Source organism: Arvicanthis niloticus, chromosome 27, assembly GCF_011762505.2.
Source record: "Arvicanthis niloticus isolate mArvNil1 chromosome 27, mArvNil1.pat.X, whole genome shotgun sequence".
Lineage (NCBI taxonomy): Eukaryota > Metazoa > Chordata > Mammalia > Rodentia > Muridae > Arvicanthis > Arvicanthis niloticus.
The window spans coordinates 9,964,799-9,988,106 of NC_133435.1; the positions used below are offsets into that span (position 1 = coordinate 9,964,799).

Genomic DNA, 23,308 nt, shown 5'->3' on the forward strand with positions numbered 1-23,308 from the left:
TAGACATATGTGCAATTGTCCAGAGTGTTGTAACCCTTGGTGCTGGCGTGATGAACTCTGGTCCTCTTTAAGAACTGCAAACTCGGCCGGGCAGTGGTGGTGCACGCCTTTAATCCCAGCACTTGGGAGGCAGCGGCAGGCAGATTTCTGAGTTCGAGGCCAGCCTGGTTTACAGAGTAAGTTCCAGGACAGCCAGGACTACACTGAGAAACCCTGTCTTGAAAAACCAACAAAACAAAACAAAACAAAACAACCCAAAAAACAAAACAAAAACAAACAAACAAAAAAACACCAAAAAACTGCAAACTCTTAATCCCTGAGCCATCTCTCCAGCTCTGTGAGGATCTTTGTGACTGGTCTGTGGCGCTCTGCTGTGCCTTTTGATGTGCTTCAGAGCACATTGGTTCTAGTCACTCAGCAACTGCACAGTAAGAACTAACCATGGTTTTAGAACATGATCTGGTTAAAAAAAGCAAGATCCTCAGAACAGAGAACCTTAGTGTCGTGTGTGTGCGTGTGCGTGTGCGTGTGCGTGTGTCTGTGTCTGTGTGTGTTATAGCATGCATGTGAAGGACAGAAGACAGCTTTGTCGAGTCAGTTCTCTCACCTTTACACACAATGCTTTTTAAGAATATGAGAAAATTTAAGAGAGTGGTACTTTATATTTTAGCAAAGCTTTATGTCTTGCTTGAAAGACTGCTGTATTCTTACCTGCTTGTACATGATTGCCTGTGAAATGTTTAGTGACACACATTTGGAAAAGGAAAACTGTTAGGTAACTAATGGGATTCTTTATGTTCTGACAAGTGGCAGGGTTTTTTGTTTGTTTGTTTGGTTGGTTGGTTTTAGGGTTTTTTTTGTTTGTTTGTTTGTTTGTTTTTTTGTTTTTTTTGTTTTGTTTTTTTTGTTTTGTTTTTTTTGTTTTGTTTTTTTTTTGTTTTTGTTTTTTTTAAAAACAGGGTCTCTCTGTGTAACAAGCCCTGTTTGTCCTTGTAGACCAGGCTGGCTTTGAACTTACAAAGACCCACTTGCCTCTGCCTCCTGAGTGTTGAGATTAAAGGCCTGTACCACCATGCCACCATGCTTGGCCAAGTTGCACTTTCTTAAGAATAGTGGGGATCTTGAATTAAAAAAAAATTGGTGGCAGTGGACATCTGAACCTCCCTAGGAAGGGGAAATAGACATGGGGGGAGTGAAGGGGGTGAGGCTAGGGGTTGGGAAAAGGGGGGAATCAAGTGTAAAGAGGATGGAGAGAGTAGTGGGAGAGACAACTGAAATTGGGGGGCATCTTAGAGATGAGATAGAAACCTAGTGCAATGGGAATTCAGGAATCTATGAGGGTGAACCTAGCTAAGACTCCTAGCAGTGGGGTATATGGAGCCAGAACTGACCATCTCATGTAACCAAGCAATACATCCAGTGGAAGAATCCTGTTAATGATTCAGCCATAAAAACTTTGACCTGCAATTTGTACTGCCTACAAGATGAGCAGGGGTAATGGAGTAGGGATTGTGGAAGTGGCCAACCAATGGCTGGTCCAACCTGAAACCCATGCCATGAGAAGGAGCCCACTTTTGAACCTGGAGGGCCAGAACCTGAGGCTGATAGCCAAGAGATCTAGGATAGAATCAAACACAACTGGCAAAAAAAAAAATCATTGAAATGTGTAATATTTTACTATACTCATAGATTGATGCCTAACCAAGCTATCAGGCTTTGCCCAGCAACTGATGGAGACAGATGCAGACACCTACAACCAAACATTAGAGTTCAGGGAATTCTGCAGAAAAGGGAGAAAGGATTGTAAGAACCAGAGGGGTTAAGGACACCACAAGAAAATCCGGTCTCACGGGGGCTCACAGACTAAAACCAACAACTAGGGAGCTTCCAAGGGGCTGACTTAAGCCCTCTGCCATATATGCTATGGTTATGTAGCTTGGTCTTCTTGTATATCCTAACAGTGGGAGTAGGGCCTGTCTCTGACTCCATTGCCTCCTTTTGGGACCCTTTTCCTCCTACTGGGTTGCCTCATCCAGTCTTAATATGAGGGGAGGTGCCTTGTCTTACTGTGATTTGATATGCCATGTTTAGTTGATATCCAGGGGTTGCCTGACTTTTTTGAATAGAAAAAGATGATGACTGGATGGGGGAAGGGCAGAGGGGAGGTGAAAGAGGAAACTGATTAGAATACAAAAAGTAATCAAAATACTCTGGAAAAAGCAGTATTAAAATTTGTTATTTATAGTGTGTTTAGGTGCATGAGTAGAGGTCATAGGAATTGGTCTCTCCTTCCACTTTCACTAAGGTTCCAAGGATCAAACTCTAATCAGGTTGTGTGGCAAGTGCCTTTGCCTGATGAGCCGTCTCCATGGCCCCTCAACTGATCCCAGACTGGCTATGTCAGGGTTCTGGAGAGGGTCCCAAAGGACTTAGGATGAAAATAAAGAGATCTGAAAGAGTCAAGGGTGGGGTCAAGAGGGCTGCATGGGTTGGTGACAGCTCTCAAACGGGGAAGTGGAAGTCAGGTTAGAATCACAGGGAGCTCAGAATATCTCAAGTTCCCCTCAAGGTGCATTCTGGGATGGCAAGCAAAGCATTTTATAGCTTAGTGTCTGGAACATTTAACCACATACATATAAAAGCAATGTTAAGTGGTAGTTCCTGGACTTCAGCCCCCAAGGGTCCTGGTGCCAGTCCACGAAGCCCCTCCCTGCCACCCCATCATCATAGTGCCAGGCAGTCTCTACTGTGGTCTTTCTGTCTGAAATGGATTTTCTTTGTTTGTTTGTGTCTTATGTGTAAGTATCTATCTGCAGAGGTGCTCAAAGAGGCCAGAGGCATTGGATCTCCTGGAGCTGAGTTACAGGGAGTTGTGATCTCACTGTTGTGGATGAGAACTCAACTTGTTCTTAACCACTGGCCAATCAATCTCCCTAGCCCTACTCAATGACACTTTTAAAGAGATATAATAGACCTTAAAGAGTTGTGTTAGCTAGTCTTGGTTGTCTACTTGACAAGTAAGACAGAAACTACTGGGCACTTTTCTTGCTCAGATTATCTGAAGCAGAAAGGTCCAAATGTGAGCTGCACCTCTGGTGGCAGCCCATATAAAAAGATGGAGGAAGAAAGGAACTTGGCTTTTCATCCCTTGCCCTGGTAAGTTCATCTGTCCTGTTGCGGAGGCATTCCTTCACTGATATTAGAAGCAACTTCTTCAGAATTCCAGTGCCCACTGAAAAACAGTAGAATTCCAGTGCCCACTGAAAACCAGTAGCTCTCTAGTAATCCTCCAGGCCTGTGGCACCACACTGGGACTGCTGAGACTTCCAGCATTGTGGACTGAGCAGCTACTGGTATGAGGCAACCATTTATGGACTCTGCAGACCACATCCTATGAGCCAATCTAAGAAACCCCCTTTATATGTTTTTTCATTTTGCCAGTTCTGTCTCTTGAGAACCCTCAAGTAGAGCAGCTCTAGGTGCGGTGTGGATGAGGTGAGCAGCCCAGAGTTCCCACGTACCCCCTTCTCCACATGTGCATGTTCTTCCCAACACAATCACTTAGAGCTTTGTGCTTATAGACTGTGTGTTTTGGCACAGTATCAACACAGAGATCCTAGCACACGGATTTCATTTCTTCAGGTGTTGATCCTACGGTGAGGTTGATGGAGCACATGGTTCTTGTTTTCAGTTTTCTGAGGTACATATTTTCCATGACAAACAGCTGTTGAAGGAGATATTTTAAAAACAGCCACTGGTCAGGCCAACTATCTAAGCTGCAGCGTCTCTGCCTAACTCAACCATGTGGCCTTATCTAAGGCCACATGTGCACTGCAGCTAGAAATGGCCAGCCAGAAACACCAGCCCTGCCACCCATGAGATGCCAGCGTGGGAGATGGCTCTGCCAATCTTCCACGCTGTCTCTGCAAGGCTGGGCAGTGCCCAGACAATCCCACCAACCACACAGGCTCTGTACAGATGAGACTCTAATGCTTAGATTATCCAAAGGCTTATATATTTAGTAATGATCAATAATAAAATGCCCTTACAATCAGAGGTGTAACCCAATACCCAATCTAGATATACCAACTACCTTTGACTGCTACAGACAAGCGAACATCAGCCTCCATGGTCCCCCCCCCCCGCCCCTTGTCTCGACTCACTCCTAGCTCCTCCTCTTCCTTCTCTTCCTCTTCTTCTTCCTCCTCTTTCTCTCTTTACTCCTCCCACCTTAGCTCCTCCTACAGACAGCTATGCTGACAGACTTTCCCAGGAATAGTGTTGCAATGGATCCATCCTCCTCTGGCCTCTGAACCATGGTCCTACCTTCCTTTGATGGCCACTGTAGGAAGTGGGTGGGATTTCCCTGGGATTTTAATTTGCATTTCTCTCATGGTTCGTTATGCACAGCAGGTTTTTTTCATGTACATTTTGGGCATTTGGATGCATTCTTTAAAATGCTTGTTCCAAAGGGCATATGCTCCACTATGTTCATAGCAGCCTTATTTATAATAGCCAGAAGCTAGAGAGAACCCTGGTATCCTTCAACAGAGGAACGGATACAGAAAATGTGGTACATTTACACAATGGAATACTACTAAGCTATTAGAAACAATGAATTCAAGAAATTCTTAGGCATATGGATGGAACTAGAAAATATCATCCTGAGTGAGGTAACCCAATCACAAAAGGACACACATGGTATGCACTGATAGTTGGATATTAGCCCAGAAGCTCACAGTACCCAAGATACAACTCACAAACCACATGAAGCTCATGAAGAAAAGTGGGGGTGCTTTGGTCCTTCTTAGAAGGAATAACAAAATACTCATGGGAGCAAATATGGAGACAAAGCATGGGACAGAAACTGAAGGAGGGGTTGTCTGGAGACTGGTCCACCTGGGTATCCATTCCATGTGCAGTCACCAAAGGTAGACGCTGATGTGGATGTCAGGAAGTGCATGCTGACAGGAACCTAATATAGCTGTCTCCTTAGAGGTCTGCCAGAGCCTGACATACACAGAGGCGGATGCTCACAGCTAACCATTGAACTGATCATGGGGTTCCCAATGGAGAAGTGAGAGAGAAGACTGAAGGAGCTGAAAGGGTTTGTGGGCCCCATGGGGAGAACAACAATAATCAACCAACCAGAGCTCCCAGGGTCTAAACCACATAGGGACCCATGGCTCCAGCTGTATATGTAGGGGAGGATGACTTGTCGGGCATTGGTGGGAGAGCAAGTCCTTGGTCCAGTAAAGGCTGGATGCCCCAGTGTGGGGGAATTCATGGGTGGGGAGATGGGAGTGGGTGGGGGCACATCCTCGTAGAAGCAGGAGGAGGAGGGATGGGATAGGGGGTTCCTGGGTGTGGGGAGATGGGAAAAGGGGATCACATCTGAAATGTAAATAAAATATCCAATAAAAAATAAAATGCTTGTTCCAGGTATTTTGCACATTTTTACCATTATTTTATTGTTGAGTTTCTTATACATTTGAATATTAAACTCTTTATCACAGGGATGACTTACCTTTTTTCTTTAGTTATTTTAGATCTTAATTTATACTATATAAATGTATTTGTATGTTTATATTATATAATTATATATTATACAGTATATATTATATTATAAATTTATAAATATACATCATCTATATAATATATATGTGTGTGTATGTACTGTTTTAGGTTTTACTGCTGGGAAGAGACATCATGACCATGGCAGCTCTTATAAAGGCAAACATTTAATTAGGACTGGCTTACAGTTTCAGAGGTTTAGTCCATCATCACCATGGCAGGGCGCATGGCAGTGTGCAGGCAGACATGGTGCTGGAGAAGGAGCTAGCTCTGCATCTGGATGGACAGGAAGCAAGAAGTGAACTGCCTTGAGCTTTTGAGACCTCAAAGCCTACGCCCTTGTCATGCATCTCCTCCAACAAAGCCACACCTACTTCAAGACCACACCTCCTAATAGTGACACTCCCTATGGACCTAAGGGACCATTTTATTCTAACTCCCACAGACACCACTATAGACTTTTAGGACTGCTTTGTTACTATAATTTAGGCCTTTTGGTTTACTATGTGTTAGTTTTCAAACATGGGACAAATGATTAAAGTGCTTATTTAACATCTCAAAATGGACACTGGTCCCAGGTTCTCCCAGCATCCTTCAATCCCTACCTGTTACAAGATATGGCTGGAATACCCCACCCTCTACCCTGAATTCTCCAGCATAGGGAGCTGGACTGTTCTTTCCTAAATAATCCAACTATTTTGTTTACCTGCTTCCTTTGTACCTTTGGGCCTCTTGGTTGCTGTACCTGGTCCCCTCTCCCCTCTTCCTCCCCTGCCCCTTATATGACACAGCTCAGCCTGGTCATATCTACTCTGGACTCTCCCAGATGTCCCTGTATCTGGCTGTGCTCTCCTACATACCTACAACAAACCACCACCACACCAGGAACAGTCATGTCCTTTCCTTTTCATTTCATTTTTTTCATTCACTATGTAGTCTAAGTCCCTCCTGATTTTCTATCTGATGCTTGTCATTGTTGAGAATAATCTCCACCATTATGTATGAGTGTACAGCAGACATTCACATGTTATTCCCTTGACAACTGATCTGCTATCATACACTGACCTTGCTTCTCATTTGTTTTTAACTTAGTATGATTCATCTAAATGTGGCCATATATATATATATGTATATATATGTGTGTGTGTATATATATATATATTCATATATATATATATATGAATTTTATTGGGATGACTTAACAGGCTTCAGTTCAGCTAATCCAACAATTGCTAGCTGTGAATGGGAAGTCCAAGAATTTAGAAGTTGTTCTGTGTCAGAAGGCTGGAATCCTGAAGAAGTAGGCAGACTCCAATGCCAGTGAAGGAATGGACTTGCTAGCAAGGTGAGGGGGAGCTGGCAAACAGCAAGAGCTTGCTTCTCCCTTGTCCTAGTACAGGCTTCTAGCAGGAAGGTGTGGCTTAGATTAAAGAAGTTTCCACCTCAAGATCCAGATCAAAGGTGTGTTTCTCCTGCTTCAAAATCTGGACCAAAGGCACATGTCTTCCCTCCTCAAGATCTGGATCACAGATGTGTCTGTCTTCCTACCTCAAAGGTCCGGACGAGAAGTGGATTCACCCACTTCAAACCAAGCAGAAAGTCTCTCACAGATGAGCCCTCCACTTCTAGATTGTAATTCATTCCAGATGTAGACAAGCTGACAAACAAGCATAGCCGTCACATATCCACCATTTTCAAATTTTGTCTTTAAAACCGAAGTGAATTTTTTACAGGTAGCATGAAATTGAGTCTTGTTTTTAAAATCCATTCAATGTTGTGTTCATGTGTGTGTTCTTCTTCCTATGTGTATGAGAAGTTGACTTTGATGTACCTCCTCAACTACTGGTGTTCTCTCTCTCTCTCTCTCTCTCTCTCTCTCTCTCTCTCTCTCTCTCTCTCTCTCTGTCTATGTATTTAAGACAGGAACTCTCACTGAACCTAGAGCTTACTTTTCTCAGGGGGGTAGACTGACTAACCAGCAAGCCCCAGGGATCTGTATCTCTCTGCTCCCCAGTACTTGGGGTTACGGGTAAGCACTGCTACCCCTAACTCTTACATGGGGGCTGAGAATCCAAACTTAGGTCCTGGTGCTTATATAGTGATCACTGGGTTCACTCAGCATCTCCGCAGCCCAGTCAATGACTTCAATTAGAAATTTTAGTTCATTTATATTTATTTATTAAACATAAAGTTGATTATCCCTATTTTTAACACCCAAAAGACTTCAAAACTCTGGGATTCCTGAGTGACATGAGGAAATTTCTATACCTGACTTTACATAACATGTTCAGTTAACATGAAGGCACATTAAAAATAGCATAGAAGTTATCTTTCAGGTAGTGTTTATAATAAGCACAAATGATTACCCCTAAGTATCCTACAGTACCAATAAGACACCTCATTTGCATATGTAAATATCCAAATGTCCAGAATCTGAAACACCTCTGTTCTCTAGCATCAGGTCAGTTGCTGAAGCTATATGGCCAGGCAGGAATTGTGTTAATTATTTAGGTCTTGCAAATCCTTTGTCTCTTGCTGCCTCCCTATGGGACTGGGTAATCTGTGTCAGCAGTGGTAATATGCTTTATTATTTATCTTACGTACCCACTGATTGTTTCTTTGTGGTTTTTTTTTAAGGTAATAACCACTTTGTATAAACTACTCTGTAATTATACCCCTTCCCATTTTTATTGTCATGATTTATCGTCTTGTCATATACCTGTTAACAAGTTAGTGCAGCTGTCATCTTAAATACTTGGTCTAAGTCCAATTCTAAAGACAAATGACTCACAAGACTACTCTGAAAAGCTTCTTTGACAGCCACCACCCATACTTTTGGCGAGTCTCTCAGTGTCTGAAGGACTTGCCGTTCAGTTGTGGCTTTATTTTTTTCCTCAGAACCTCGATTACATCATACCACCGACTCTTCTAGCATGTCAGCTTCCACTGAACTCATGATGGTGAAATAGGAGCTTTCGTTTGAATTACACATCTTTTTCTTGTTGTGTTTGGATCCTGTCAGTGCCTGGCAATGTGACTATAATGTCATGCTGTCATTTTGCATCAAATATGATTTGTGACTTTGAATCTTTCTGTACCTGGGTTCTTAAATTTTCCAGATTTGGGATGTTTCTAGTTGTTATTTAAATTTTCTTCCTTTAACACTGTCAGTGCTTTCACTTGTGATGCTGGCTCATAAACCGCATAGGATTTCTTCAAATCTCTTTTTTCTGATGACTGTACAATTTGTTGTCTGGTTTGCATTGTGCTAGGTAGTTTAAGCAGTCTAGTCATGATCTTAAGTGGATTTTGGTATCTTGGGGAGTCCTGGATCCAGTGCCCTGCAGGTACCACAGAAACAGCTTCCTCTGTTGTATGTTCTATGATTCTCTACCTTGCCATAGGCCTGAAAGCAGGCAAGTAGCCAACCAATCATGGATAGAGCTTCCCCCCACCCTCCATACAACTTAGGCAAGAACAGTCCTTTTTTTGTAGGCTATTAAGTCATTCCACCAGTCACATGAAGCTGACACATCATTCATTGCATTTGGCATTTCATCACTTGTTTAATTTTGTTAAACTTTTTATTATCTCTCAATGCTCCATCTTCCTTAAAATGATTATCCTGAATATATATATATTTTTTTGTCTATTAATAGTTTGGAGTGCTCCATTTACTGGGAAGTTGTGATTGTTTGGTACCAATGTCTCCTTGGTTCACATCTCTAGTTGATTTCTGTGCATTTAGTGGCACTGACTCTCTTATAGGATGGCTTTGGGGCAAAGGACTCACACTTGGAAGATAAATAGGTATGAAAAGTACAGTGGTCAGGTACAAGTGGGGGACAGCAGCTTATTCTCTGAAGCTGGCAGCTTAGTTTGGCCAACATTGTAGGGGCCCTCAGAGTGCTGAACTGTGAGTAGCTCAGGGTTTTGTGGGTCTTTACTTGTGATGTCTGCTGGAGTCATTTTGCCCCCAGAGGTGATAGCGAAGGCTTTTCAAGGCACTGGGTCCAACTAGCAGGCCCACTGTGACATCACCTGAAGTGTGGTGCCTGTGGAGTGGCTATAGATCCAAAGACTGGAGCAAGGGTTCTCAGGATCAGTGGACCTGCTGATGAGCTGACAAGTATTTAGGTGCCAGCCCTTGTGAAGCAGCCAAGAACTGGGAACAAGGGCATGTTAGCACACACATGGCCACAGTGGCTACAGGGTGAAGGTGAGGTCTAAGTTCTCTTTGGTGACTGAATGAGCTAACATTAGTAGCATAGGCACATTAACACAGTGGCCCCAGGTCCTTCAGGCATGAGGTCTTTTAAGCAGTAGCATTGATGTTGGATATCTAGGCCTTGAAGCTAAGGTCTGAAGCAAGTTCTAAGTCTCACTGACTGCTGAGCTGGTACTTTATATGTACATATGGCTCGAGGTCCATGGTGCAAATGAGCTTTCTGTGGGGAAGTCTCCCATGTCTGAAGCACAGGTAGAGTGTGGGCATGTAGGTAGAGGCCATAGTTTTGAGTTTATGCAGGGCCAGGAGAGATGGCATCTTTGGTTCCTGGTGTGAAATAATAAATGGCTGTTTTGTGTGGGGGGTGTTTGTGGGGGTGGTGGCCTTAGGTATAAATGGATGGCTGTTCATCTGTTGCAAAAGAGACTGAACCCAAGAATATTGAAGAAATGAGAGAAAACAATGGCAAACATCCAAGCCTGCGTCAAGGAGTGAGCTTTGCTGAGACAGAACCATTGAAGGTGTGGCCCACTGTGAAGCCGTGTATTCAACAGGAGTATGTATTACATAAATAAAAGCGGAACTTCTGAGCATATTCAACAAAGCACTAAACACTCTGAATGGAGAACAAATTTTATTCTAAAAATAGATCTTAGTAACAACGAGATACCAAAATTGGTCATTACAATAGAAAAAGGCCAATAAGGGATTGCTTTAGTCTTTCTCAAGATACAAAATTACCACATCATAAAATATGTTGCTAACTCTCATATTTCAATTAGTCCTTCTATGGATTTACTCATTGTTTTACCTTAATAAACACATTCTCTAGAAAAGCTAGGAAAGGGAAGCATTTGTTTAAGTCAGACTTGGAAGACAACTACACTTAGGAAACACGTTCAATTTTTACAGATTAAAAAGAAGTCTCTTCAACAAAAGTCCTGGTATTTGAAAGTAACAAATTAGATATTAAGTAAATTACTTTGAACCCCCAACTCAGTGGAAATGTAAGAGGCAAATAATATAATGAGAATGCTTTAAGAAAGTGGTTTATATCTCCAAAGTGCTAGAGAAACAAGTATTCAAGACAGTCTCCGGTGGGTACTGAAGAATGGAGCAGATAAAACAAGTTAAACTTTTAAGGCCCTCACTGCCCCAAGGCCCTGAACTGTGTTTCCCACAGGAAGCAGAGCAGTGGCTGCATGCCAACAGGAAGCATGGATTTCCCATAAGCCCTCGTTTGAAACTAGTCTGACTCCATGGTCCGTTTCCTAGCCTCTCTCTGTGTGTTAACATAATCTGAGCAGCCCATGTTTCGAGGTATCGGTTGGACCTAATGTAGAGCAAGTAGAAATGATTCTTATATATAAAAAAATTCTTGGTAGTTTGTGTTGTTATGAAAACCAGAAGCACATTACAAAAGTTAGACTTACATTTTTAACTGTAACATAGGTGTGTGTTTGCTCATATTTTTGGCTTATTTTTACACTTTTAGAAATTGCTATAATTTACTTTGTCCCTCTACAATAGAAATACTAAATTAGTATTTTGTAACTAAACTCCTTCTTTGTTAAATGTGGCCCTGAGTTTGACCTGAGTATAAATTTTAGAACTTACAATGCCACTGAGAGTGTGGCTGCTCTGGTGACCTGAGGCTGCTTCTCTGGAAACACCAGGTTGCAGCTCCCTTTCCAGAGGGTAAGGAGTGGGCGTGGGGATAAGAAAGCCAGAATTTACCAAAATACACTTTAGTATAAAAGTCATTTTCTCAAATCTGAGTAAGTTGACAGTTAAAAAAAAAGAAAATACAGCATTTGTACCCCGTGGGTTCGGGAGCCTGGGGCTCACAATTCCTGGCTTAAAGAACAGGGTGCTGGTCGGTGTGGGCTTCTAAACACTGACTGGCAAATCATATAATGGAGCTTTTTAAAAATAGCATTTTTGCATTCCATTAAAAAATTCTATATGGGAAGCAGTTCCACACTGCCTAAAAAACGTTCACTAGAACTCAAACTGACAAGTGAGTGTGAAAAGCAGTTCCCAAAGGTGGGACAGGTTTCCACAGCAGCATGACAGCGGTCTTCATGCTGCTGCGCCTTCTGAGAAGCTGGGTGAGCGCTGCAGCTTGCCTGAATTATGTACAAAGGAAGAGACAGCAGCACTGACAGCTGAAGAGAACTGATGAGCCAAGCTCCCAGTGCCTGACGGCATTTAGCACAGGAGCATGGGTGTGGTCGTCGGGCTGTGTTTGGATTGCAAGTTCCACTTCTGGATGAACTCTAATCTAAACCCTTAAATGCTGAGGCTTCCTTCCACTGCATTTGAAAGCTGGTTAGCTCAACCGTGGAGCCTGAGGCAGGAATTAGGATCACCCAGCTCTGACTAGCACTCAAGTGCTTTATGTGAGCAGCGAAGATACTGAGATCGGGAATGCTGTGACAGGCTCCTCAGATGTATGCCACATGGGTCCTGCTCCTCGGTGATGCTGGTCCTATGTGACCAATCAATGCCATGCACATACTCCAAAAGATAGGACTTGTCTTGCTATGACTTACTAAAGGAAATATGATCACCGGATAAATTACTGTTAGCTCCAAATATTCATTTTACCCAGACTACACCCTTTACCTATAGTAATGAGAAATTTCCAGATATTCATGGAATATACTGTTCATTTTATGCATGGCTTGCTTGCACTACTTCCAAGAAAATAATAGTTTCAACTAATATAAACCAAAATAATTGACAGGGCTGCAGTCTCTCTTCTCTCCTTGGCCACTGAAGTACTTTAAATGATGGCATCATGTTCATCACTGAAATATATAAAAAATTAAAATTATTGTAAAATCATTATTTGTGAGAAAGGTGACAGTAGAACAATTTTAATTTTCACAATCAAAATTATCATCGCTCATTAAGTTCTGTGCAAACCCAGCATACTGTAGTGGTTAACTCTGCCAAACAGGTCCACAGTCATGGGCCACCACACCTGGTATAGCAGTCTGCACTTCCAGTAAGTTCTATTACCATGGAAAATCAAGCAGTCAGAGGAATTTCTTTTGTGTCTGTGTCTTTGTCATTAAAAATAAAAAGCAAACATGTTTTGACTAAAAATACTGTTTGGTACCGATGATATCCAAGGTTCATGTACCAAGTCACTACACTGATGAGACCTGGCATGTCAGTTCTTATGAGACTGGTGAAAGCCAACAGAAGGAGCTTGCTAAACTCTGGTAAAGCAGCGTTTGATCGCAGGTAAAGTACAAGTCTGCTCACTGGTATGTATCCATTTGTAAACAGTCACAAGCCTGCACACAAGCACAACATACGTCCATCCTGAAGGTGAACACTGGCCTAGCTCTGGTATCGGTCATGATGGAGCATGCAGAATGGCCCAACTTACATGCTTCGGTAGCGAATGCCTCTTCTGGAATAATACATTTTGCATCCAATGTAGAGAACAGATAAAACTCCCAGTGTTAACACTATACCACCAACAAAACTGCCAATATCAAACTTTGATCCTTTGCCTTTGACGGGATGAGTAGTTGCTGAAACTAAGAAGAAAACAGTTACCTGTGCTTTATCTGGAACATTCTGAAGTCTGAATTTCTAGGTAAGAACACTGAAGTGTGAGTGAGAGAAGATTTAGGCACAAACAGTTTATATTTCTGTAGAATGGAATGCTGGCTCTCAGGTGCCATTTAACAGCTGATTCCCAGCATAGGAAACAAGAGAGTCATTTAATACATACCCGTTCCAGATGTCAGTAAACTACTGTGGGCTGTGGTTGTCGTGGATGCTGATGTCTGGGTGGAGTTTGGGGAAGCACTTGCTTTGGGTGTAGACTTTGAGGCAGTGGGAGTCACATGTGGTGAGACTCCCGGGGTTGATATTTTAACAACAGTTGCAGGTTTCACAGTGGTAACTGTGGTAGTTTTTGGCAGTACTGAAGGCTTCACGGTGCTGTTATTGTCTCGGGTCTGGTTGGAAACCACATGCATGGTAGTATTCTCTGAGAAAAAAATGCCAAGAATAAGAATTGTTGTTAGGATCTATGGTAAAAAATCCCCCACACGGCTACTTATCCTGGTACCACACAGAATGGGTCTGATCAGGGGAACAGCAGGAAAGTCGTGCTGATGATGACATCGCTGTATTACACCCAGTCTACCAACAAAACCAGGCCCACTAGCTAGGAAGCTTAGTGAGGGTAAGAAGACGGTAACCCTGTGAGACTGAATCTTGTCTGGTTATGATACTGTACCTTGCTTCCTTTCACATTTTAGGCTTTTAAAAGATAGTTTGTTTTTTGGGTCAGGGCCTTGTATGTAGCCCAGGCTAGCCTCAAACTTGTGGCAATCCCATCGCAGCCTGTCTGAGAGCTGAGAACACAGATCACCATAACCTGCAGCAAACGATTTCATGTCTAGAGGAGTAAAGTGTGAAAAGGCTTTCAGGTTCTCGGCCACACTCTCTCTAGAACCTTGAGGACAGCCAGTCCGTGCAGATTCCCACGCCACAGTAGGACAGGAGCAGGCGAAATTGTCCTAAGGTGACAACTTCCTGCGGTGGCTATGGGCTAACTGCCACAGTTAGGTGCTCATTTCGTGATGGTGATCGCTGTCCACAGGTTGTCTCGAAGCCAGTACGGCAGAGCCGCTTTACAGTGCCAATGCCTCAGCTCATGCCCAGTGCATATTTTTTGGTATGAAATATTATGTGAATGAAAAATAGAGAGGTCAGTCCTTAAATAAAACTCCCAACCACAGAACCGTGTCTTCTTCATGTCTTACTCGGTAGGCATTTCCCTCGAGGGAGAATAAAACACCCCACGTGACCAAAAGCAAATCCTTGTACAGTGATGGCCCAAATGGCATCCACTTTGAAGTTCTGCAACTGCTCACAGCACACATGTGTGGGGTGGACACTGGGACTGTGCCTCTGACTCTAAAGATTATGTGGCTTATTTCTGTGTTGGCTTTCCATTTCTCAGAAACAGAAACACTTATTGGTTTCTCTTGTTGACCATTTTTATCCTCATAAATAGTAAGATGAAAAAAATTAATCACGTGGACTTCTTGCCCCCTCAGCACCACGGTCCTTATTTCTCCAAATGATGACTCCAGATGTCACCATCTACAACTGTATCTCAAGCTCAGGAGCACAGACTGGTTTCAGGGCACTGCTTCTCCACCCCAGGTCTTAAAATGTTTACATCTCAGATACATTTGTCTGCTTTCAACCTAGCCTCTCCTCAGTCCTCCCACGCGGTAGTAGCTTTTTTATTTTTAAAGATCAAGAGAGCATTTATCATTATCTTAGTAGGTGCCATACTTGAACTAGCCTTTTTTTTTTTATTCAATCTTGAACACTATCTAATATCTAAGCCCACTTAGTAATATCTAAGCCCACTCTAAAATGGCTGAATGAATTCTACTGTGAAGAAAGTACAGCAAAGAGCAGTCCTGTCCTGCTGCTCACCGGAGTGCGGTCTGCAGGATACAACAGCAACCCTGCTTTCCATTCCGCTGCACACGAAGACAACCTTCAGACCCCATAAAGTGACACTGGTAAACAGCGCAGGCCATATTAGCGCTAGAGAAACATTGATAGGCTGGAAAGGGTCAAACACTCCAAAGGGAAACCGCTGTGAGGAGCGCGACATGAGCGCTGAATGTAAGGACGTCTTTAAGATCAGTGCTCATGCCTGGTCACTTAACTCCCTTATTCGGACGTATAATTAAACGTCAGGTGTTTCCTCCTGTGAATAACTACTAACCTAGGCAACGCGGCACACAGCTGGAAAGGCAGCACTCAGGAGCTGACGCAGGGCATCACACATTTAGGACTAGCCAGAGTTAAAAGGCAAAATCTTGCTTTAAACAACAAAACCAATGGGTAACGGGTGGGGAGATGGCTCAGTGGTGAAGGTACTAGCTGTCAAGCTTGTGGAGCTAAGTTCGTTCCCTGGAACCCTTATGGTAAAAGGAGAGGACTCTCACAAGCTGTCCCCAACCTCCACCATGTGCTCCGTCACACAGACATGCATGCTCACATACTCCCAATAAATAAATGGGATAAAATACAAACAATAAATGTAACATAATATATAAACAACAGCCATATTAAGCCTAATGTTTCTGCCTCTTTTTACTGTACAGAGACTGATGAGTACCTAAAGGTAGCAGTTAACAAAGTTGTCACCTGCACAGATATCACTAGAGCAGGCCAGCCGACAGTTGTTGCCCACCCAGCTGAGGTCCTCATTCTCCTCTAGTCTTAGTCTTCCTAATGCTGCAACCCTTTAATACAGTTCCTCGGGCTACGGTGGCCTCCAACCATAAAGTTATTTCCATTGCTACTTTGTAACTAATTTTGCTACTGTTATGAATCATAAATATGTGATATGCAGGATATCTGATATACACTCCCATTGAAAGAGTCATTGCACCCCAAAGGGGTCATAACCCACAGGGTGAGAACCGCTGCCCTAAGCTGAGGTTGAATAGGCAGGTGAGGGAATGGTGTTCTCTTCCATCCTTGGCCCAGGGAGAGAAAGTAAGAGGATGTCACTTCTCATAGCGACATGAGGCCCAAGGGAAACTCTCTGAAGAGCCAGACAGCTTTCTGCCCTGAGACAGGGCCAAGGACTGAAGTCAAGTCCCAAGGGAGGCTGGCTCAGGTATGTTTTTTTGTTGGTGGTGTTTTGGTTTTATGTTTGTTTTTTGTTTTAAATCTATGCATTAGCAAAATTTATGATGCTTCCTTTACTACAAAGTTCTTCTTCTTTTCCAATAACAGCCCCTTATACCTACAACAGATGCAATACAAAAAGGGACACACATGCACATGCTCGTGTTTGGGCCTCCAGCAGTCTGATCAGACTTCACTCCTCTAGCCCAATTACTTATGCCACAGGGAATAGAACTTAGAAGTCACTTAAATTCCCTAAGAGCCAGTGCCTGTAAGGTGCTGTACCACAGAGGGTATGAGCTGAGGTACTGTTAGTTCACCTCTGTGACAGCTGCACTGGAAAGGTCCCTCTGTAAAGCAAGGGGATGCTGTCCCCTACTTCCCATGGTGGCTGATAGCAGCCAATCCAGTTGCAGCTTATGACATGTTTCAGCTTAGGAAGAAAGAAGCAGACAGCCACTGTTGTCTAACAGAGGCAGTGATGCTCTCTGTGAGCCTGTCTCCCCAGCCGACCTGGATATCTGAATGGCTTCAGCTACCTCAAGCCAGGGAGGCTACTGTGAAGGAAAAATCTCCCTTAGTCCCATAACCAAGTCCCAAAAGACTGAAGGGTATCAATGCTCACTTAAACTCTCATCTGATTTTTAAAAACTCAATTCTTTTATCTGTAGTAGTAGCCTTCCATCCGTCACAATTGCTAAAAACCTAGAACTATTTCTAACACAACCAGAATGTTCTGATGACTGAGTGTTAGTTTGAGGAGGCTGATTGTGAGAACAGTTTGTAGCTTGAATACTTAAATAAAATTAAAATGCTGGCTTCCTGAAATTAAACAAAACAAAACCCCCTGAGAACCACTTTTTAGAGTGACAGCCTAATCAAGCAAGGGCTGGCTGGGTAAACTCAAACCAAAAAGGCCTTTTTAAACTGCAAGTCCAAATGCAGGTTCTAAAAATCCTAAATTCAAATTACTTGACAGAACACAGAACTGAAAATCTAGATTAAAAAAAAAAAAAAATCAGTCTTAAAACAAACCAAGCTAGAAAACTCTGTACCAAAAGTGGGGTCTTGGTGAAAACTGGGCCTTTTAAGAATCACATCAGCCCAAGGGACCGTTGATTCCCGAACATCAAATACTTTATGAATCTTATTTCAATCAGAGCAATCATCTAAAGGCCTCATAAGTCTGTAGAGAAATGCTGCAGGACAGCTGTTCCCTGCACTGCAGGATGCACAGGGCAGGGCAGATGGCATGGCTGCTCAGGGCAGGAAGGCTGCCCAGAAGACTATTTAGCCAGGGCCCTTGGAGCCTGCTTATTCCATTCCACAACAACATCCTACACCCACAAGAAGGCTTAGCTAGCTCCAGAAGACCCAAGACAGTGAGAAGGAATCAAGATCACCAGTACTGAACAATGTCCCTGCTCAAGACCCTCCAAGGGTCTCAGCAACTGCCCCTTAAATTCTTTGAGACAAGGTTTCTCTGCACAGTGTCGAGAACTCACTATGTAGACCAGGCTTGGACTGGAAGTCTGAGATCCACCTGCCTCTGCCTCTGCTAGAACTGGAAGTGTGTGCCACCACCAAAGACCCATCCCACCCTGGTAACATGCCAGTTACACAGTAGATCAGGCCTCAGTTGCTTCTTTCTAAGTGTGTGCTTACATGCTACGTACAAACCAAACACGATGCTTACACGCCCACTGACACAGAAGGCCTTACTGTAAAAGGTTCATGGTTGAGTTGACAGAGAGGGAACAGTGCAGTTACAAGCCAGGCTAGAGGTGGGGGCAGCCTTTCTCTCCTTCCAAAGTGTCTCTATCTCCCTTTCAATCAAATACATGGATTTTAGTCTTTATAGTTCTTAATTGTACTTTTATTATTATTACCTTAGAATTTAATGTTTCTTGGGACCAACACGATGTGCGCGCGCGCGTGCGCGCGCGCGCACACACACACACACACACACACACACACAGACACACACACACACAGACACACACTATAACTAAAAATTTTTCTCCCCATGCTGTCAATCTCTTTTGTAGATCAAGCAGAAAGGAAATGGTTTCTTCCCTTTTTAGGTGTTGGTATTCTAATGTAGAAGTATGTTTAAGGCAATTTTTACTTTCCACTTTACAAGGTGAATTCAACTTCTTCCTGTAGAAAATTAGAAAACGTACTACAAGGCAACGGGAAAAGGTTCTTGTGTAGAAACTGGCACATATGACCCAAGGCCCACCAGGCTGGCCGGGGCCCTGTGGCGGTACTTGGGGCTGCCTGAAGGTGCCTGCATGCCCTGGAGCTCCATTTGACCTCAGGGAAGGTGCCTCACCAACAGTGACACTGGCAGCACTTTCTATCCCTCCTGTAGAGGCACGTGGTGCTACCATAACTGAACTGTGACCTTGAATGAGCTGGCAAAGCTGAGCCCGTTCTCTGTGGCAGCTGCCAGTGTTCCCGGTGAATACTGATCGCATTCCGTGCCTAAGACTCTTCTATGTATTTTATAGACATTTGTAATTTTCATAGGTTTCTGAGGCAGATGCTGTTAGCCCCACTTACAGACAAGACAAAGGCATACAGAGGGTAACTTGTCCAGAGTCACAAATGTAGAAGCCAGGAAGTGAAGCTAGGCAATTTGATTGAAAAGCCCCTGTACCATGTCACCAGCTGGCTATGCTACAAGGGGCAGCAGTGCCACAAAGCCAGGAAGCCTTGGCTGGAAAGGGTGAGGAGTTATACCCCTGCCCAGTGCTAACCTTTATCATGCTCCTGGCTGGAAAACGGTGAATAAATTTTAGGTTAAAAAAAATTACATTATGAACATGTTCAGAATTCCTTAAAACGTACACATTTCAGCTAGGTGTGCACCAAACATGTTCCTTGAATCTGCATATAAGAAACACACCAGCTCGTCTGTCAGGAAGCCTACACAGCACTTGACAGAGACCTTCCTCATACCCCAGTCTGACTGTGCACTGTCTCTGCAGGGCTAATTATGCCTGAGATAACACTATTAAAAGCTGTACTAGCAATTTCATAGGCTCTGCAGATGGTGCTGTCATTCGGTTACAAAAGATTTAGGGCCTAAACACAGATTAGGCATGTGAACTCTGCAGCTGCCACAAAAGAATGTGGTCATCCATAAGCTTAAAGCCCACAACAAAGAGTTGTCAGCAAAACAGTGTCTGCTCAAATGTCAGCAAAGAAGCCCCTGGAGGCAACAGTTGCACTGAACCATCCTGGCAGGTGGTTTCAGTTCAGTGTGGAAGGGCACCACATTCTTTGTTTTGGTTTTTTTGAGACAGTGTCATGTTACACAGCTAAGGCAGCCTTGGAACTTGCTGTGTAGCTCAGACTGACCTCGAACTCAGCACCCTCTTGCTTCAGTCTCCTGAGTACTGAGATTATGGGTAAGGTCCCCGTGTCCAGCTTTGGTGCTGGTAATTTTGTTTTAAAGAGAAGACCTTCACTCTGTAGCCCATACTCACTTGAAACACACTATACTAAATCAAGGGTAGCCTCAGGCTATTGGCAATCCTCCTGCATCAGCCTTGTGAACGCTGGGTTACAGGAGAAAGCCATCTGGCCTGCTCTAGCACTAGAAAATTTAATACTTAATGCCCAACATTTCCCTTGAAAGACAAAGGAAAAGTGAAACCTTGCAACACTGAAATAGATACACACATGCTTAATGTTTCTAGGAATACTGCATTTAGACAGCAGCGGCTTCTGTGAGCCAGATGCCATTGCAGGCCTTCGTGTTTTCACTGTGTGATTTCTGTGAGAGAAACTGAGCCAACTCTCATGGTTCCTCCCAGCCTGGTGCCCCTGCTGCAGCTGCATTGTCTTCGTCTTCTCAGCTGCAAAAGCCCAGCTGATCCCACTTTGTCATACAAAGTGCTCAACCAGACACTGACTTCCTATTGGCAATGTTCAAAACACCACAGGCAGCATCAACATACTCAATCACAAATATCTGAAATGGAAAAGTTCGGGTTTAAAATCATAGAGTCTTACAACTTTGATTTCTGTTGTTTTTTTGGTGGGGGTTCAACCTGCCAGCTGGCTGTACCCACAGTCCCTTCCCACCTACCAATGTTGATGAATACGGAAAAGCTGCCAGCAACAGAAACATCTGTGTTTTCATTGGTCTCTGTGTTAGTTTTATGTCAGCTTGACACAACCTAAATGTCATGTGTGAGGACGGCTCCTCAGTTGAGAAAACGTCTCTATAAGATCAGGCTGTTGGTGAGCTTGTAGGGCATTTTCTTAATTAGTGACTGACAGGGGAGGGCCCAGTCCATGGTGGGTGATGCCATCCCTGGGCTGGCAGTTCTGGGTTCTTTAAGAAAGCAGGGTGAGCAAGCCAGGAGGAGCAAGCCAGTAAGCAGCACTCCTTTGTGCCCCTGCATCAGCTCCTGCTTCCAGGTCCTGTCCTGTTTTAGTTCCTGTCCTTACTTCCAATGATGAACTGCAATGTGGAAGTGTAAGCCCTTTCCTCCCCAAGTTACTTTGTTCATGGTGTTTCGTCAGAGCAATATCAACTCTAACTAAGTCCGTGCTGCCAATAAATCCCTGCAAGTGCAAGAATATAAACTGCTTCTTCTCAGAAGCCGTTGTCCTTAACTGGGGGCTTCACTGTACTACTCCACTTGATGTTTCTATGACATATAATGCTACTCTCCATGGCTTAAATTTTAGCTAATTACTCCATGACAGTATGTTTACTGACATCTGCTCTTTGCACTAAACACAGCTGGTTACTTAAAGTATTTAAACTCTTTTTTTTTTTTTTCCGAAGAGCTGTACTGTTACATAGGTTTGTTACATAATCAGGTCCCCCTGCCCCCCCCCCCCCATTTATTCCCCATGGTTCTTAGAATCTAACAACTACTGACTCCCAAATACCGTATCTAGGACTCTAGTCAATTCTAACTCAAGCTGCTAATGATGTATATGTAAGATCACCGCAGAACTACTTTAAGAGAATATGTGCCTATGGGACATGGCTAAGGAAACTATATGGATTTATACCACCCATATATAATGAAATAATACAAAATATGAAACATTTAAAATTATATCCCCAGAGCCAGCAATATGGCTCAATGGGCATAGGTGCTTGCTGTCAAGTCTCATGACTTGGGTTTAATCTCTGAAACTCAAATGTTACAAGGAGAGAACTGAGTCCTGCAGTTTGTTCTCTGAACTCCACGCATGCACAGTGTGTTATATTCCTATCCCCACAATATGACTACAAATTCTGTGCTATGCTTCCTTCCAAAAAGCGAGGGTTTTTTGTTTGTTTGTTTTGTTTTAAACGTCCCTTGTCTCAAGACTGTCTTCTAAGAAAAAGAATCTGGTGCAGGTGATGCCTCTGAGGCTAGCTTCTACAGCTCTCTTCAGGAGCAGGCTGCTGGGGAAACTTTTATCACTTGAGGCCTACAGACAGCCTTGTGGGGAAGAACTGGCCATGTCAGTCACCCGAGAGGGGACTCCTACTTGGTCACACCCATAATCACTGCAACATCAAAGTGATCCTACTGGCATTACTAACTCCTGATATATATGGATGCCACATAATAGGACAGTTTTAAACAACCAAGCTCAGAGCTCTGAGCCTGCAGTTGTACAAGAGAAAAAGCCAACAACATGACATGTGTCTCCATCATTCACTCCAGTGAACATTGCTGTGTCTAGGAGTTACTGGAAGGAAGGAGGCCTAGATCCTTTGGAATGTTTATGTGAGATGCTGAAGCATCACTTCAGAGACTAAATGCATATATTACTAATGTCCACAACTGTCCAAAGGCCTAGAAAGATTTTAAACAAGACATACCCTGCAGGGAGCAGGGGAAGCCCTGTCTGAATGTGCATTGGTGACACAGGCACAGCCATGTTTAAGACCTCACAGACTCAGAGTCAGAGGGATGGCATAGCCTTTCTTGGAACCAATTGTTGACAGTGTGTGCAGAAAATGTCCACCACAGTTTCCCCCTCTCCCCCATATTTACAGTCTGAAGTGTGTTCCCCGACAGAGGCTACCAATACTGAGTTTGTCCAGGGTATGCAATGACCCATCCCTCTAGTCAGTAAACTCTATATAATACAAACACCGAGCCTCCAGGGCTACAGTGTGTCCACTGAGTGCCTAGATCGCCTGACCCCAGCTTTCTGTGTCCTCTGTCTCTTCTTCATTCCACCACAGTCAGGTCTGAGCTGGGCTTGTGTATTCCTAAAACAACTGTATCTCTACTCTTGCAAAAGGGAAGTATGAAATAATTTAAATTTTAGACACATTGTGAGCAAGCTCTATCATGTGGTTTCCTGGCTGAGGCAATGTGAGGGCGGAGTGGGCAATTAGAGGAGGCATAGTCCTGGTACAAAAGACAGATGACTGACAGACAGCTAACCGAAGCTATCTGAAGCTACTAGACTAGTCGATGGGAACAGAGACCCCTCCAGATGCCTGTGACTCTGAGGGGATGTCTAAGGGCACAGCCACCTTAGGAGGCATTGTGCATGCGAAGCTCACGGACTGTGACCCTGGGCAGGGCTTTTACTGTCACCCTACAGGCTGGACACTGTGACCCTGGGCAGGGCTTTCACTGTCACTCTATGGGCTGGACACTGTGACCCTGGGCAGGGCTTTCACTGTCACCCTACAGGCTGGACATGAGTGTGGAACAGGGCACAGAAGACTCTGGATTCCTTTCCTGAGAGTTCAAATTTGACTTTTGGAGACACTGCTGGTTTTCAGGCTTTGTAAAGGGGCAAAGTTTGTCCAGATGACATTCACCTGGA

General features: G+C 43.7%; 1 protein-coding gene across 1 annotated transcript in view; it reads right to left on the reverse strand.

Annotated features, from left to right (window-relative positions):
• Nucleotides 1-10,417: 10,417 nt before the first annotated feature.
• Nucleotides 10,418-23,308, reverse strand: part of Tmem123 (transmembrane protein 123) — a 30,340-nt gene continuing 17,449 nt past the window's right edge. Inside the window, exons 3-5 of the mRNA XM_076926128.1 lie at nucleotides 13,557-13,817; nucleotides 13,206-13,359; nucleotides 10,418-12,615 (exon numbers count right to left, since the gene is read on the reverse strand). Of these exons, the coding sequence (XP_076782243.1) occupies nucleotides 12,591-12,615; nucleotides 13,206-13,359; nucleotides 13,557-13,817 (440 nt within the window). The 3' untranslated portion in view covers nucleotides 10,418-12,590. The remainder of the gene's footprint in view (nucleotides 12,616-13,205; nucleotides 13,360-13,556; nucleotides 13,818-23,308) is intronic.